General features: G+C 37.3%; 1 protein-coding gene across 3 annotated transcripts in view; it reads left to right on the forward strand.

Annotated features, from left to right (window-relative positions):
• Positions 1 to 16,406, forward strand: part of Abhd17b (abhydrolase domain containing 17B, depalmitoylase) — a 33,214-nt gene extending 16,808 nt beyond the window's left edge. For all 3 annotated transcript variants that reach the window (XM_090329643.1, XM_090329645.1, XM_090329644.1), the window contains exons 2-4: positions 7,913 to 8,382; positions 12,215 to 12,394; positions 14,865 to 16,406. In XM_090329643.1, coding sequence (XP_090185769.1) covers positions 7,916 to 8,382; positions 12,215 to 12,394; positions 14,865 to 15,084 — 867 coding nt within the window. In that variant the 5' untranslated portion in view covers positions 7,913 to 7,915 and the 3' untranslated portion in view covers positions 15,085 to 16,406. The remainder of the gene's footprint in view (positions 1 to 7,912; positions 8,383 to 12,214; positions 12,395 to 14,864) is intronic.
• The last annotated feature ends 1,732 nt before the right edge of the window (positions 16,407 to 18,138 follow it).

Here is an 18,138-nt window from a genome sequence, read left to right on the forward strand (position 1 = left end):
GAGAGAAAATGCTCCCCAGCTTTTATGAGGTTAATATAATTTTAATGCAAAAGCTTTAAAAAAACAGTATGAAAGAGGACAATTAAAGCTCATTCTCAATTACAAGCCCTAAGGCAGACCTAACAAACCACATCTAGCTATGTACTGAATCTATTATTGTAGATTTTAAAATGCACTTAATATGTGTTAAAGGCACATATTAAGTTATTGCAAAAACTGAAGATTGGTTTTGTGTTGTTTCTTTAAAACTCTGAAAACTTGGAAAAGAAGGGAACTAGTTCAATTTCTCAAGCAATATCCATAAAAATCTCTAAAAGCATTACTGTCTTTAGGTATCTCATATGCAACAGTGAGATCATGAATTCAAGGCAAGACTGGACTACATATTGAGATATTATCTCAAAACAACAACAACAAAAAAACAGCATTATCCCATTACCCTTAAAAACCAAGCACTTAAAGGAATCCTAACAAGTATGGAAGTATGAAGAAAGTAATGTACAAATAAGAATTTGGTAGTATACCTATGAGAACTCTTTAATTACACTCCTGAGCCAAAGCTGTACTATGTTCTAGAATACTTAGGGAGAATCTTCAGTTACCTGGAAAATGATTAACAGAACACATGGATATGGGGGGTAACATAGATATGTTAGAAGAAGAATATATAGAAATTACATCTGCATGCTCATGGTTATGGTTATAGCACAAGCATACAAAAGTAGGAGTCAGAAGATTCTGGGTCAACAAGTCTACAGCAAAACAAGTGAAACATAAACCAGGCACTGGTGGTTCATACTTATAATTCTAGCTATTCAAGTGGCTGAGATCTGCAATTTAAGGTTGAAAGCTAGCTCAGGCAGCAGAAAGGTCCATGAAACTGTCATCTCGAACTAACCACCCAACACCAAGAAGTGTAGCTGTGGCTCAAGTGCTAGCCTTGCACAAAAAAAAAAAAAGAAAAAGAAAAAGAAAATCTTAGGAACAGGCTTAGTCCCTGAGTTTAAGCCCCAAGGCAAACAAACAAAAGAAAAAGAACACAATTTAGTTCTTTGTTCATAAACATCAACAAATCAGGAAGCAATGAAAACCCAAAGAACAAACACTTGAAAAACACAGATGATCAAAACAGAAAAAACAAAAATAGTATTCTACAGTTGAAAGGATTGTATATATACAGCAAGAACAATATTTTGTTTTGCTTTGTTTTTTGGCAATACTAGAGTTGAACTCCTGGCTTAGTTTATGTTTCATATATGATCTCTTCCTACTTTTTCCCCCGGGGCAGTCTAGAACCATAAACCTCCTACATCTTCCTCCCTTTTACCTCTTCCTCTTGTAAACCCTGGAGAACAGATTTGGCCTATCATACCCACTGAGCTTTCTTTTTAAAAAAAGTTATATTCATCTTTTATATTCAGTTAAGTTTTCTAAATGTTGACTATTTGGATTAGATTATATTGTACTACAAATAGTATATGCTATGGGATATGTTCCATATTCTCCTGAAGTTTCTCAGAAACATTTTTTAATTCTTACAAGAGGAAGAACTAATGTATATTTGTGGAATGCTTCTAGAGGCAGTGCGATATAACAGCTTTTATATGAACTTTGAAGATACAGTCCCTGAAAGTTATACATTAGAAGTAACAAAAGCTTGATGGCTAAGGGAAGACATGTGTCTGTTCATGTTTTAGCTTATACTCAGCAATATGTAGAGGTGTGTCTTTGAAGCTCTGAGATCTTTATGGTCACCAAAAGTTTTATGAGAATTTGGTATTAACGTACAGAAATCTGTAACCTGTCCTTCTGCTTAGTCAGGAAGTCCTGATTCACTTGTTAAGGGCATTGCTCACGTATATCATCAGGATTATAATTATTTAAAATACTGTTTAGAATGTGTCAAGAAATTAGTTGGCTAATAGTCACAAGATGATTTACAATTGTTTGTTGGGCCTTGTGATTTCTTGCTTCCTCCACTGCTGCTCTACCACTAAGAACCATGCCCTCAGTCTGGCTCTGTTGTTGGTTATTTTGAAGATGGAGTCTCAAGGACTTTTCTATCTGGGTGTCTTCAAATTTATAACCTCCAGTTCTCAACCTCCTGAGTAGCTAGGATTATAGGTGTAAGACATGGGTGCTTTTTATAGTTGTTCTTTTTTTTTTTTAAAGGACTTGCTGGTACAGGTTCAGTTTATGAGGAATCTGTCAAGAAATGCATGTTTTTGATAACTAACCAAAATGATACATTGAAACATACAGATAATCCAGTTGGTTTACATTACATATTTTAAATGGCTTTTTACATTATTACTAGGATAAAAATTGTTTTTATATTGTATTTTCATCAAGAGGCAGTTTTCTAAAATAGTGTCATGTAGGTAAATTCATTTACTTAAATGTACTTTTTATCAGACCTGCCTGCATGTACTTTGAGAAAGCCACAACCCAAAATGAAATGAGCCCCAGCTTTTGATGCTAGAATATAAGCTATAATTTCTTGTTCTAAATTGTCTGAACTTCTGAAGTTTCAGTTCAGTATTGCCCTATATGACTTGTAAATGTTCGTTCTATACTGTTCAATTTGATACACTGGCCACTTGATAAGAGTGGTAAAAAAATGACTCTTGTAAATTTTTGTTGTAATAATTTAATATAAAACCTTTTAATCTATTAATGCAGATCAGTTTATTACTACCACTTATATTAGGATGATGCCTACTAATATTATTTAAAAACAGAGTTCAGGGACTCAGGTTCAGTTCATCCACATTAGGCTTTAATTTTTTTTTGTTGTTTTTTGGTTGTAGGACTTGAACTCTGGGCCTAGGCGTTGTCCCTGAGCCCTTCAGCTCAAGGCTACCACCCTAACCCTTGAGCCACAACACCACTTCGGGTTTTCTGGTAGTTAATTGGAGATAAGATTCTCACAGACTTTAATGCCAGAGCTGACTTTGAACCTCGATCCTCAGATCTCGGCCTCCTGAGTAGCTAGGATTACAGCCTGTGCCCAGCTCTAGGCTTTAATTTTTATAATCAAAATAAGTATCAATGGGTAGAACACTTAGCATACACAAGATCCAGGGTTCAGTTTGCAGCAACACTGAATGAATGAATGAATGAATGAATGATGAATGATGAATGAGGAAGCAAGGCATGGTGTTACATACCTGTAATAAACCTGTAATAAACTCTAAAAAGGCATTTCCAAAGTATTTCTGTTAATGATCACTGGAACTTGAATATGTAGGCTGCCTGCCTGCCTACCTGTCTGCCCTGTCTCCCCTCCTTCAGTCCCTCCTTCCCTCCCTCCCTTCTTTCCTTCTTTCCTTCCTTCCTTCCTTCTTTGTATCTTTTCTTCTAGTTCTTGGGCTTGAACTCAGGGCCTGGGCACTGCCCCCACGTTTTTGTGTTCAAGGCTAGTGTTCTTCCACTTTGAGTCACAGCTCCACTTCTGGCTTTTGGTGGTTAATTGAAGATAAGAGTCTAATGAATTTTTCCTTCCTTGGCTAACTTTAAACTTTAGCCTTCAGATCTCAGACTCCTGAATAGCCGGGATTACAAGTGTGAGCCATCAGTGCCTGGCAAGAAGCCTGGTTTTTAAAGGAGTCACTATGAATTACGTAGAGTAGTCATAAAAGAGTTTGTTATAACTCTCTTGAAATAGTTGGGGGTTCTGTACATGATATGACCTTTTTTGACTTTCCATAACACAGAATGCCAGGATATAATTTTCCCATATTTATCCAAAAATAGAGCTACATCTTTGTTAATTCATATAAGACTTCATGGTACATTTCCTCACATGACATCTAATATTGCAGTATTAAGTTGTTTAAGTATATCTTACTTACACTCTATATATGACCCTCAGTCAGCACAAACACCATTGAGAGTATAGTTGTCAAAATACCACGGAAAATGAAGAAAAAGATCTTCACATTCTTTTTAATGTTCACCTAAGCCTAACTTAGGAGACTTTTGCATACTAGTTCTTTCCAGTATACCAGAATTTTGAATCTTACAAAAATCCATTGTTCTATATAAGTGGTAGTAATAAATTGATCTGCATTAATAGATTAAAAGGTTTTATATTAAATTATTACAACAAAAATTTACAGGAGTCATTTTCGTAATTTCCTGTGTTGTGAAAGGAAGCAAATATAGTAAGTCGTTCTATGTAAGTCCACTTTAAACATCACCCTTCCTGTTTGGCTGGAAAAGAATTCAGATGTGCATTCTTTTCCTTTGTCGTTAAGTAGGAAAATGTTATCAGGAGAAGCACATTCTTAAATTATTTCATACAGCCTTAGGAAGTTTCTCTCTGCTGTTGGTAAAGTAAGACTTTTCTGTGGAGGGTGTTTGCCTCACTTATGCAATCCTGGGCTCAGTTCCTAACCCCCCCCTTACTCCCAAAAATATCTATGTAAAGAAAAGCCTTTATTTTCCCATTTTGTTTGTTGCTTTTAATAGGAATGGAACTCATTCCCCCCCCCTCTCTCTGTCTGTCTGTCTGTCTCTGTCTCTCTGTATGTGTGTGTGTGTCTGTGTGTGATCTCATGTGCCCGCCAAGATCTCATGTGCCCGCCAATCTTGGGGCCTGAGCCCTATCCCTGAGTTTTTGTGCTCAAGGCTATACTTTTACCACCTGCACCACAATTTCTACTTCCAGCTCTTTGGTGGTTGACTGGAGGTAAGAGTCTCATGGACTTTTGTGTCCAGGCTAGCTTCAAACTTTGAGCCATAGCGCCACTTCCTGTAGTATTCACTTTTAAAAATTGATTTATAGCTATGTCTTAAATCCTGTTGTATGGCTCAGAATTTCTGATTCTTCTGCTGCATAATGTTCTACTTTTGTATGCTGTTTTATGTCCTTTTATCATTTAGTTATTTACTGCCTTAACTTTTCAGCATTTTTCTTGTAATAACTAGTAAATTACATTTTTACTCAAATTTTAAAGTTGAAGAAAAAAGTTTTCTAAATGTGTCAAGCTATTTCAGTAATTAAAGAAATTCAAGAATAAGATAAAGCTGGGAGTAGTGGCTCATGCCTGTAATCCTAGCTACTCAGGAGGCTGAGATCTGAGGATTGAGGTTCAAAGCCAGCCTGGGCACTAACGACTGTGAGGCTCTTATCTACAGTTAACCACTGGAAAGCTGGAAGTGGGGCTGTGGCTCAGGGGTAGAGCTGAAGAGCTCAAGGACAGTGCCTAGGCCCAAGTTCAAGCCCCCCATGACCAACAAACAACAAAAAGATGGTTTTCCTGAGTAACAGCTCAGATCATTCTAAAACCTAGTTTTGTTTTGTTTGTACTTACAAAATAGAAGACAATTACTTTTTCAAAGCAGGGCAAGTGTTGCAGGAAGCCTGTTATTTAGAAAGTGATAATTTGTGAGTAGTCATTAAATGGTTTCTCATTACCTGGATTAGTGGGAAAAATTTCTCCTGTCACCATTAAGAATGTCAGTTTTGTTTTCATAAGACAAGACCCTGATGCTGCAGCATTTCTCCTTTCTGCTTTTTTCTCTTGGTGCTCACTCCCAGAAGCATAACTTGAATGTGGTCAAGCAGCCAGATATATTTTGAAACTAATGTATTGTAGTATATAGAATCTTCATGGTGGTCTGGGAGAATAGCCTAATGGTAGAGTGCTTGCCTAGTATGCACAAAGCCCTGGGTTCAGTTCCTTGGTACCACATACACAGAAAAAGCCAGAAGTGGCACTGTGGATCAGGTGCCAGAGCACTAGCCTTGAGTAAAAAGTGTCCAAGGACAATGCCCAGGCTCTGAGTTCAAATCCCAAGACTGGCCAAAAAAAGAACTTAATGGTTTGAAGTAGGAACACAATCTGGGAATATATGACTTACCAGTCACACCTTTAATTGGCCTTAGTACATCAACAGTACATGGCATGTGAGGCAACTGAAGACAAGAAATAATACAGGCAGATTACTGAGCAGACTGCTTTGATGTATTCTATCTTTTGCCTCATTGTGTTTCTCTTGAGTCACCTCTGGTACACATCTTGAACTCTCTTCCTTGCCACTTGTACTAGACTTTTTTATACTCCTGCACAGGATAGTAAATCAGTACCTGGATTCAGAAGTAGTCGCCGCTTATTCATCATACATTCTTTGCCCACTAAGCTCTACAATATACACTGGGAATTCTCACTGCAGGGTTTCAGGAAGCCATGAGGTTTACCATTAGGGGTGAACAGCTAGCTGTCGTTTATGTTCTAATTCTTGTTCCATCCAGGCCAACACCTTAACTTAGCGAGTCTATATTTACTTTGAGGGCAGAAAAGGGATAAGTGTATACTGTCAAGTAAAACTATTTCAGTATCAAACAGACCTTGTCCCTTAGTTACAAGTGTTGTCCCTAAGTTAGCACAGGCTGGATACTTTTAAGATATTAATGGAAGAAAGCTAATCATCCTAGTATGTCAACTATATGGCTATTGCTGTGTTAATATGCCATTGCTGCATCGACGAGCACTCTTGAGTAAATGTTGACTTTGTATTTAAGAAGAAAACAAAGATCAAAGAGATAAATAAATGACTTAAGGACACATAGCTAGCAAGTGGTAAATGAGGATTTTACCAGCTCTCTTGAGCCACTTGCTCTGTGTGTACATGATAGGCTTTTGGCACAGCTAGGGTTACATCACTGGAGTTGCCCTCGCTAAAGGTTTCAAAAGCCCTATTGAATGTAGGAAAGACTGGCTCTTCCTAGCTACCCGAGCAGTGGTGATTGGAAAGGTCACAGTTTAAGGCCAACCTAGGCAATAAGTTAATGGAAACCATCTTAGTAGGAAGCTGGGTATGGTAGTCCATGTGTGCTGTCCCAGCTATGCTGGAGGCCATAGGTAGAATCTCCATCTGAGTTTAGCCCTTTGTGAAAACCTTAAAACCCAGCTGGGCGAGGTGGCTCACACCTGTAATCCTAGCTACTCAGGATGCTGAGATATGACGATTGCAGTTCAAAGCCACCCCGGGCACTAAAAAGTCTGTGGGACTCTTATCCCAAGTTAACCACCAGAAAACCAGAAATGGAACCGTGGCTCAAGGAGTAGGGCAGTAGCCTTGAACTTATCGCTCAGGGACAATGTGCAGTCCCAGAGTTCAAGTCCTACAACCAACCGACCAATAATAATAATAATAATAAAAACAAATTTTGTTGAAAAAAAAACTTGCAGTTCCACCTCTGCCTCTTCTTCTGCAAGTTTTTTTTTGCTTAAATCCATCTACAAGTTCTTTTGAGAATTAAAATAAGTGCAATTTATTTATTCCTGATAGCAAATGCTTCCCTCATAAGTGCTACTATTGATTTTATCATATATACTAACTCCCTAGCTTCTCTGAGGGATTCTGAAATTTTTTGTCTTACACAGTGATATACACATTAAAAATTTTTGTTGAAAAACTTATCACTAAAGCTGGGCACCTGGTAGCTCACACCTGTAATCCTAGCTACTGAGGAGGCTAAATTCTGAGGATTGCGGTTCAAAGCCAGCCCAGGCACTAAAGTCCGTGAAAATCTCTAGTTAATCACCAGAAAACTGGAAAACGGTGCTGTGGCTCAAGAGGTAGTAGGGTGGTAGCCTTGAGCTGAAGTGCTCAGGAACAGTGCTGGGCCCAGAGCTCAAGCCCCACGACAGACCAAAAAAAAAATAAAAAATAAAAAACCTAATCTTTGGTATTTATCTGCCTCCTAGCCTGAAATATCTGTCTTACTCCAGTATTTAAAATATTTTTTGAAAGAGACCAAATATCTATTGGAGAGGGTACCTGACATCATAGTAGTAGCCTCTGACCACCAATTATACACATGTTGTTTTAACCTGCTGTATGAGAATGCACAATCCATATTCAATTGTTAAAATGTTTGCTGTCTCCTTTTCTCTTTCAGAAGATGAATAATCTTTCATTTAGCGAGCTATGTTGCCTCTTCTGCTGTCCACCTTGTCCAGGGAAAATTGCTTCAAAACTAGCATTTTTGCCACCTGATCCAACCTACACACTGATGTGTGATGAAAGTGGAAGCCGCTGGACTTTGCACCTATCAGAACGAGCAGACTGGCAGTACTCTTCTAGAGAAAAAGATGCTATCGAATGTTTCATGACTAGAACCAGTAAAGGCAACCGAATTGCCTGTATGTTTGTGCGATGCTCGCCCAATGCCAAGTACACTTTACTCTTCTCGCATGGAAATGCTGTAGATCTCGGTCAGATGAGCAGCTTTTACATAGGACTGGGATCACGGATTAATTGTAATATATTCTCGTATGATTACTCTGGATATGGTGCCAGTTCTGGGAAGCCAACAGAGAAGAACCTGTATGCAGATATTGAAGCTGCTTGGCTTGCTCTTAGGACAAGGTAATTTTGACTTGAAAAAAAATTTTTAATTCAATGACAGTGTTTGATTTTATGAACTTAATTACTAGATTATGATATAAAATGGTCATTCAAACTTGTAACCTTCATGAGAATAAGAGAAAGCAGTGACTTAGTTTACTCACCTGATCTGTCAGTAGTGGTGTTCAAGTAGGTTTTTGTAATTGTTATTTGTTTAATTTGAATCTTAACCAAAGTGTGTGCTGTTTTCTCTGTAAATCAGAGAGTACACTTAGAAACTAGAAATCACATTAATCCTTTCTAGACACTAAGGGACTTATGCATTTTTTTGAAAATGTCTCAATTTTATAGACTAGCACATTTTCTTTATCAGATTAGTGTACAATAAATATAGTGATACCTTAATATAAGTTGATTTTCATATTATACATGGATACCTGACTTAAGTTCTTAAAAGAATTGTGAGTTCCAGGCTTACCTAGTCTACATAGTGAGACTGTCTCAACTAAGTGAGAGAGAAGTGAGGAAGAGAAATAGTATATTTCTTTCTTCATAAAATAGAACAGAGTTATGCTTTCAGCAAATTTCTATATAAAAGTGATTCTTAAATCAATTAAAATATAAAAGCAAATTTAAAAAAGTAACAGTTAACAGTAACGGTAAAGATTACTATAAAAATTTACAATTTTTTAAACTGCATTATAGAAAATCTTTTTGAAGATCAAAAATATGAGTAGCGGGGCCGGGAGTTTGTCCTAGTGGTGGAGTGTTTGCCTAGCATGCACGAAGACCTGGGTTTGATTCCTTGGTGCCACATACATAGGAAAGAAAAAAGCCAGAAGTGGTGCTGAGGCTCAAGTGGTAGAGCTCTACCCTTGAGAAAGTCCAAGGACAGTGCTCAGGCCCTGAGCTCAAGCCCAGGACTGGCAAAAAAAAAAAATATATATATATATATATGTATATATATATACAAACACACACACATATATATATATATATATATATATATATGTAGCCATTTTCCAAAATCTTCCAGCTGAATGTAGTGTAGCTGTTGGAAAATTGCAGTATTTTTAAATACTGCAAAAACTTCGGTGAAGAAATATAGACTTCAAGGTACTGAGAGAAAACACATAAAAGCATTTCGATTGAAACATATATGTTTTTTTTTTTTTAGTACATTTAGTGTGGCCAGCGAATGAGGAACAAGAACAGAATAATACATTCCTAAATAACCCCATTTACTATTGTAGTATTTTCATATTTTCTCTCTTATTGAACCTTAAATACAGTTGAGAGACTTAGTAATTCTAAGCAAACTTTCCTGATCATGTTTTCCTTATTTGTTTTAACAAAGAGTTTTAATGATCTCCAAGATCTTTTCAGGTTCTGGAATTTTATCCTCCATTGAGTTGTATATAATTAGAATACGTATACCTTGTATGTCTTTTACTTGACACAAATAACAAGGCTTAACTAACCAGAAAAGGGAAATAAAAAATGAACTTAAAGAGTTATTTGAGCCATGCACCAGTGGCTCAAAGCACCATTAGTCCTTACTACTTTGGAGGCTGAGATCTGAGGATCCTTGTTTGAAGCCAGCCCAGGCAGGAAAGTCTGTGAGACTCTTGTCTTCAACTAACTGCCCAGAAGTCAAAAGTGGAACTGTGGCTCAAGTGGTAATAAACCTAATAAACCTCAGAGACATCGCCCATTCCCTGAGTTCAAGCCACAGGTCCACGCTTAAAAAAAAAAAAAAAAGAAGGGAAGTAAAAATTATTATTTGAATAATACCTCCTTTTCAGAAAATTTAGTTATCTTTAATAAGCTCAGTTGTTTTGTTTTTAATCTCTTGGTGAACCCACAGAAAGTAACTCATTGTGAAGCCTTCCCCCGCACCCTCTATCTCTGTGTGCTGTCATGAACAGAGCACTGGACTTGGAGTTATTGTGAGTTCAACTTGTGCTCATTAAGCAGCTCAGCTAGATTTGATGATCTTTAAGGTTCTTTTTATCTCTTTCTATGCAGAAATCGTCACTGTATAGAGTTCTCTGGTGACTGGCTAGCAGCTGCCCCTTCCCCTCTAAAGCCTTGCCATTGCTTGCTTTAGTCCATAACCCATAATTGTCACCATTAATCCAGCTGGGAGCAGGCACAGTCCCAGAGGTGTGCAGGTGCTACAGATGTTTATTCTCCTTAGCTACTGCTGCTGCTTAGAGTTTTTTGTTTGTTTCTTTCTGTATTTTATCTTTACAGTACTAGATTGAGTTGTGGGTCCCTCTAATCAAGCTTTTCACCACTGGAGTCAGTCCTCCAGTCTTTTTTGTTTTTAGTTTACCCTTTAGATAAGATTTTTTGACCAGTCTGCCAGACTGTCAAATAGCTGAGATAACAGGTGTTTTTGTTTTTGTTTTGTTTGCTAGTCCTGGGGCTAGAACTGCAGGCCTGGGCACTATCCCTGAGCTTCCTTTGCTCAAGGCTAGTGCTCTACCACTTGAGCCACAGTACCACTTCCACCTTTTTTTGTTTACGTGGTACTGAGGAATCAAATCCAGGGCTTCTTGCATGCTTGACCAGCACTCTACCATTAAGCTACATTCCCAGCCCCACCTAACTTGTTTTTGAGATAGAATCTCACTAACTTTTTGGTGGCTCTGGCCTCAAACCACAATCATCCTTACTCTACCTCCTGAGTAGCTGGGATTACAAGCATATGCCTTCATTTCTGTGAAGCATATGCAGCTAGATCTACAATAAAGATAGAAACTTTCCCAAGTGTAGTAGCATTTGAATTAATAGTAGATGGAACCCCTCCTCTTGTTTGTACTTCAAATATTTGTGGAGAACTTTATTAAACTACCTGGGTAATTAAGGCAAATAGTCTTGTCTCCTAGAATAAAACACATGAAAAATTTATCTGATGAATATTCAGATTCTTAGAAAGCTTTCTTATAATTCTGAAAGATTAGAAGCTCCTATGTAATGATCCTAGCTACCAAAAGTGAGTAGTTTCCTTTTTAAATGGAAAAGCATTTTAAAGTCCTTAGAGTCCTTACAACTAAAGTCAGTAGAGTTCTTACAGCAACGTTCATTAGATCTTGTAGCAACTCACAAGTCTATTTGTTCATCTTTTCAAACATTGACCCATTTTTTTACAAGTAAGGCAAACTTCAAGATAAAATACCATTTATGATCCCAATCTTGACTAAAATTCTACATTATTACTCATTCTATACCATAACTATATGCAGCATTTTAGAAAACAAAGTAAAGTCAGGCACCATGGGTTATAGGACGCTGAGATCCAGATATCTCGATTTGGAGCTAATTCAAGTAGACAAAGCCTTAAGACTTTTAACCACCACATAACCAGTAAAAAAAATTGGTATTATGGCTCCAGTGGTCAAGCCAGCATCTCACAGCTGGTGTGGATAAAGTAGAGGCCCTGAGTTTGGGCCTCAGTACCAACAAAAAGGAAAAAAATAGAAACTGAGCTGTTTTTGCTACCTAAAGAAATAATAAACATTTGTTATGTTGAATGGGAAGTAAACACCAACAATAAATGCCCATTAATGTCAGTCCATTGAAATATTGTTACATCATATATCCCCACATCTGTCAACAGTAGATGATAGGTTGGAATACTGAAATATAAGAAATTACTTACTTTTTTTCTGAAATATTGAAAATTTTAAAGACCTTTACCTTAGCACAGCTAAGCAAACAGATAAAGCTGAAATTATAGAGTTTATTGGAGCATTACAAATGATGGCTATAACTAAGAAACAAATTTTAAATGGATGATGGAACACTTCCTTACAGTTCAACTTTTCTAAATTTCTGCATGTTTTAGATATGGCATTCGTCCTGAAAATGTGATTATATATGGCCAAAGTATAGGGACGGTACCCTCTGTGGATCTCGCTGCTCGGTATGAGAGTGCTGCTGTTATTCTTCATTCTCCTTTGACCTCGGGAATGCGAGTCGCTTTTCCTGATACCAAGAAGACTTACTGTTTTGATGCATTCCCAAAGTAAGTAAAGGTACTCAATATAGCGCAAGAAATTTTTTAAGAGAACTTTCTTCAGGTATTCAAACACCATTGAGCCATGAATTCAAACAGGGTATTGGCGGGTAACACAGTACGGAGGCTGAGGTGTTGGAGCTACCATGATCTACATGAAAAGTAGGTCTTAGGCTCTAGGCACTGGTACTGGTACTGGAGACTAGAATTAGAAAACATATGATATAAAACTGACAAAACTTACTGGTAGAATGAATGTAGGATACTAGGAAGTCTTTTTCAAATTGTTCTCCTAAGTTTGTGCGTTAAGCAGCTAAAAGAAGCTAGTATTCAATGAGATAAATAACACTGGAAGAAAGGAACAGTTAGAGGAGGAAATGAGGACCAGATATCTAGTTTTAATGATACTAATTTACAAAAAAAAAAAAAAAACCTAAAAGTTGTGTCTTAAATGAACCAAAGTATTGCTACCACAAAATCTGCAGATAAACATTATTAGATTTGAAAGAAGGGCAGCTACTTCATGTTTTTTTCTCAAGAAGCTCTTCACTGTTGCCTAAGCCGAGTGCCGGTGGCTCACATCTGTAATCTTCGCTACTCAAGAGGCTGAGACCTGAGGATCACAGTTTGAAGCCAGCCCTGGCAGGAAAGGCATCTCCACCAGAAAACTGGAAGTAGCACTGTGTCTCAAAGTGGTAGTATGCTAGTCTTGAGTGAAAGAGCTCAGGGACAGTTCCAAGGCCTGAAGTTCAAGCACCAAGATAGGGGAAAAAAAAATAGATGGCTATTTTTTCTCAAAGAGAAAAACAAGAAGGGAGGAACTGGCAAATTCCGGTCTTCTTTTTTTTTGGTTGGCAGCAATACACAAGTTTTTTGTGTGAATCTCAGGCCAAAAGCCAAGTTATCATTTGGTTGTTTCTTGTTTGGTGTTGTGTTTTGTTTTAGACTAGCAAAGTTATCTTAAAAATAAATTTTGTTGCTGTTAGCTGAAAGGGGGTCATCTATGTCCTCCAAGGTTTCATACTCCTGAGTAGCTAGGAGTTCAAGCGTGAACCAACAGTTTTTTTTTTGTTTGTTTGTTTGTTTTTTAAGTTTAAATTGCTCTTGTAATGTTAACAGCTTGTGGATAGCATATACTTCAAATAGTATAGTCTCCTTAGAGACATAGTCCTGAGGTATTTCACTGGTTATTTTCTTCCTTTGTAAGATTCCATTCACATTTTATGAGAATTCTTATTCTCTCAGAAATTTTATAAGCAAAGCATTATAGTGTTTGTTCTCTACAGAACTTCTTTCTCCTTCAAGTTGCCTTTTAAAAATTTTGTTTGTTTGATCTCTATCTTATATTTCTTCTGATGTCTGATAATTCTTGGCTATCTGCTCATATGTAAGAGTAGAAAACTAAAGAGTTGATTTGATGTAGTATCTAAAGACACTAAACCTCTTTGGTTGATGAAGGCCTACCTACTAGCAGTGTTAAGAAGCAGTGTGTGTGTGTGTGTGTGTGTGTGTGTGTGTGTGTGTGTGTGTGTGTGTGTGTGTGTGTGTGTGTGTGTGTGTGTGTGATGATGCTGTCAGACAACTCTGATAGTCAAGTTTGCAGTCCCTCGAGCCTTGGAAGAAAAACAAGCTACAGTTAACCAGGTGCTTCAGGAGGTAGAAAAGACCTGGAAAATGGGGTCTAAATATATTTAAAACAGATTTTGAACAAACTATATTAGCCACCTGCCTTCATTCCCTGTTAAAGAATCCTAGCTTTCTGGAGTTCTGTGTTACAAATTAGGTTACTGGGGCTAGAAGTGTGGCATAGTGGTGGAGTGGTAGCCTAGCATTGCACAAAGCCCTTGGTTCAATTCCTGGGTACCACATACACAGAAAAAGGCAGAAGTGGTACTGTGGCTCAAGCAGTGGAGCACTAGCCTTGAGAAAGCTTGAGGACAGTGTCCAATCCCTGAGTTCAAGCTCCAGGACTGGCTAAAAAAAGGGGGAGAGGGGTTACTTCATCTTTACTCTGTGTTCGATTATATTTTCTCATATTTCTTCCTTTTTGAGCCAGTTACCTCTTTCTAGCTTCAGAACATTCTTTTTGTGGTAGAGTATGCCTTCAAACCAGATTACACAGGAAAATATAATAAATGCAGAGAGTGATAATGCATCCTTGAAATGCATTTTGTTTCCTATTGAAAGCTGTTTCTCTGACCTTTAAAAAAAAAAAAAAAAGATGCAAGAAAGTGATAGTATCCCTGAATGACTATTAACTGGTTCTACCACAATAGAAGTATACACAGATAAAATCTTCAGATCATCCTAAACAGCAGGTAAAGACAGCTTTGGAATGTTAGGGAAGTCTGAGTTATCCATTCCTTCTGAGCTGATTCATACAGTTCTGGAATTTTCTGTTACATCACACTTGCACCAAAAAGCTGCTTCATACATAATTAATTGATTCTTTTTCCTCTCCCCTTTCTTTTCCTTATAGTATTGACAAAATTTCTAAAATCACCTCTCCAGTATTAATAATTCATGGGACTGAAGATGAGGTCATTGACTTTTCACATGGCCTCGCATTGTTTGAGCGCTGCCAAAGACCTGTGGAGCCTCTGTGGGTTGAAGGAGCAGGACACAACGATGTGGAGCTTTATGGACAATACCTTGAAAGGTTGAAACAGTTTGTGTCACAGGAACTGGTAAATTTGTAAGATTCTGTAAATTCACATACTGGGTTTTCTTTTCTTGCTGAACTGCACTCCTTGGTAAATAACATAAAACCTGAAGATTTTGTTTGCAAATCATGTCAGTTGCCTTCATAAATGTACAGGTAATGATTTGTTAACAGACCTAATGAAGGTTTTAATTACCAGAACTAGAAACTGGAACTAACAGTATCATGCAGTCAGGCTGTGTAATTTATATATTTTGTCATTTTTTTAAAAAAACATCAAGATGAGTACTGTATGAAATTTTAATTCTATAAAATCAAATGCTGTAAAAGTATTGCCAAATGCTTTTGCATATCAGAAACAAGTTTATAAGTATTTTTAAAACATCTCAATGTACTAATAAACCTTATCCTGGTATACAAATGTAATATTCTTTCAAACAGCTGTATATCTAAAGCAGTTCAAGTACTCAGAATAAACTGTAAAAACAAAGGAAAAAATAATGAAAACATGAAAGGTAACTAGAATTGACCTAAACCCTGTTGTACAGGGATAGAGGCTTACATGGTTATTTTATTGTAAAATACATTGACTTTTCTGTATTTTCTGGTTACTATACATTTATTCTTCAAGAAAAAATGAAGTAAGTCTTAATTTTTATGCCATCTGTTAACTTACCAATTAGTTATCTTGTACATGAGAAGTCATGGTGGCACTGAATTCTAACTAGTTTGGTACTGTGAGGCAACAACTTAAAAGTTTGTTTAGTTATTTAAAAGGCATCTAGGGTTTCAGCAATGATTTTTATATTCAAAATTGTTTTCAGTCGTGACTGATCTCATAGAACCGTAGTGATCTTCATTACATGAAAATGTGAAAATCCTAGATGTTCTTCAAGACCACAAACAGACTGGCTATCTGGTCCCTTTGGTCCCCTTTGGCAGTTTTTGAAAATAGGACCTATTCTTTTGGATTACTATCTGAAAATTTCATGGATTTACTCCTGAATATTGGAGATAAGAAAACATTTAATTTGTAAGTTTTTATATTAACCAGTATAGTAAAAATAAAATAAAGCTCACACACAAAAACTAAGTTGCCTTTCCTTGAATGAATCCTGCCTGAATAAAACAATGAAAGAAAATTAAAAATAAACGGTATGTAGTCTTAATTTGTAATGAATGAATATTGACATAATACACACTGTGGATATATTTTAAGGCCTTATGTAGTTTTAATTGTTCTGCTTGTTCTGTGGTTATGTCTAAGACTATATGATTCTCTTCAAAGTATATCAAGTATTGTGAATGCTTTGGTTCAGATGTGTCAAATTAACAGTAAAACAACAAATGTACCACTCAGCTGTGCTTGTTTGCCTTCTTCCATGGTCCTCATCTCCACATTAAAGGCGTGAAAAGAAAGTGATCAGACCTATTATAGGATATATTTCTCAAGTTTTCTGCATTTAAAAGTAATTGGCTGGTTTATTAATGTGAATGGTATTTAGTGTGGTTTTGCATAGGTGCACATATACTGTACTGATCAAGTACAGCGTCCCCTGTTCTACCCCCCCTCCCCTGGACATACACGTCCCAGGTTCTCACTTCCTTTTCTACTTTGAAGTCAACTTTTCTAGCTTTCACAAAGGACAAGGCACATTCCACACTTGTCTTTATGTATCTGGCTCATTTCACTTAGCATAATGTCCTCTAGTTCCATCCATTTTACTGGAAAATGGCAGGCTTCCATGTCCCATCCGCACACATAAGGTTCTTAGGATGGGGTGTGGCATCTGTACACCTGCTAATCCCAGCTACTTGGAAGCAGAAAAGAAGAATCAAGGTTGAAGTTGGCCTAGGCCAAAGTCAGCAAGAGCCAGTCTCTACAACAGAGTGGAAATGTGAGGACAACCAGGGAATAACGTCTGTCACATGATAGATTGGGAGGATTGATCAGACTGGCTAGATGGGGGTCCTTTTATATCATTCCCTAAAGCTCAATAAGAGAGAATGACCTTCCTTGATAAAAAAGGACCATTTTTTATGTCCAGGGTATTTGTGTAGTCATCATAGCTAGAACCTTTGTAAGAAAATTCCCCCAAACAGGGCATGAGACCCATCTGTGTACCTAAGTACTGGACAGGCTTACATACCAGCAGGCCAAAGTTAGCAATGAGACCCTTTCTAGTTTCATAAAACTAGAAAGAAAGAACTGGAGATGTGGGTCAAGTGGTAGAGTGCTTGAGTTTAATCAGTATAATTGGGTTGATTTGTTTTTGCAATAGTCATATCGTATGAGACTCAAAATTTGAGATCCTTAAGCCTGTACCTTCTGAGTCAGTGATTTGCATTTCTGAGTCAGTGATTTGCATTTCTTCGATGGATAAATGATAGCATCTTTTCGTGTTTGTTGGCCATTTGTATTTCTTCTGATGAGTGTCTTGGAGTCATTTGTCCATTTCTAATGGGATTACTTGGGGTTTTTGTTACATTTCTTAATTTCATATTCATTCTGGAGACTTACCTGTCAGATGAATATGTGCCAAGCACTTCTGTAGGTTTTCTCTTTACTTGGTGGTCCTTTGACGTACAGAAACTTTATATTGATGTATTTTGTTTATCAGCTTCAGTTTTTATTTTCTATGCTTTTCAGGGTCCTATCCAGAAAAATGCCTGCCTGTACTAAGAGAAGTGTTTCTTGTGTTTTCCTTTGGTTTTCTTCTAGTAGTTTAAATCTTTGTTGTTGCTGCTGTTTTCTAGCTGCTGGTTCTGGGACTTGAACTTGAAGCCTAGATGTCCTAAACTGTTCTTGCTCAAGGTCGTCATTCTGCCATTTGAGCCACAGCTCCACTGTGGCTTTTTGCTGGTTAATTGAACAGAAGAGGTATATCATGGGCTTTCCTGCCTGGCCTGGCTGTGAACCAAGAGTCTCAGATCTCCTGAATAGCTAGGGTTTACAAGTATAAGCCAGTAGCACTCTGTGAGCAGGCAGGTGGACTGCCTGGCAGTCAGTCCTTTCTTCCTTCTCTCCCTCCCTTCCTGACTTAGACATGTTGATATCCAGTTTGTCCAATAGTATTAGTTTTGGCACCTT

This window comes from Megascapheus bottae, chromosome 3 (assembly GCF_031878675.1).
Source record: "Megascapheus bottae isolate mThoBot1 chromosome 3, mThoBot2.hap1, whole genome shotgun sequence".
Lineage (NCBI taxonomy): Eukaryota > Metazoa > Chordata > Mammalia > Rodentia > Geomyidae > Megascapheus > Megascapheus bottae.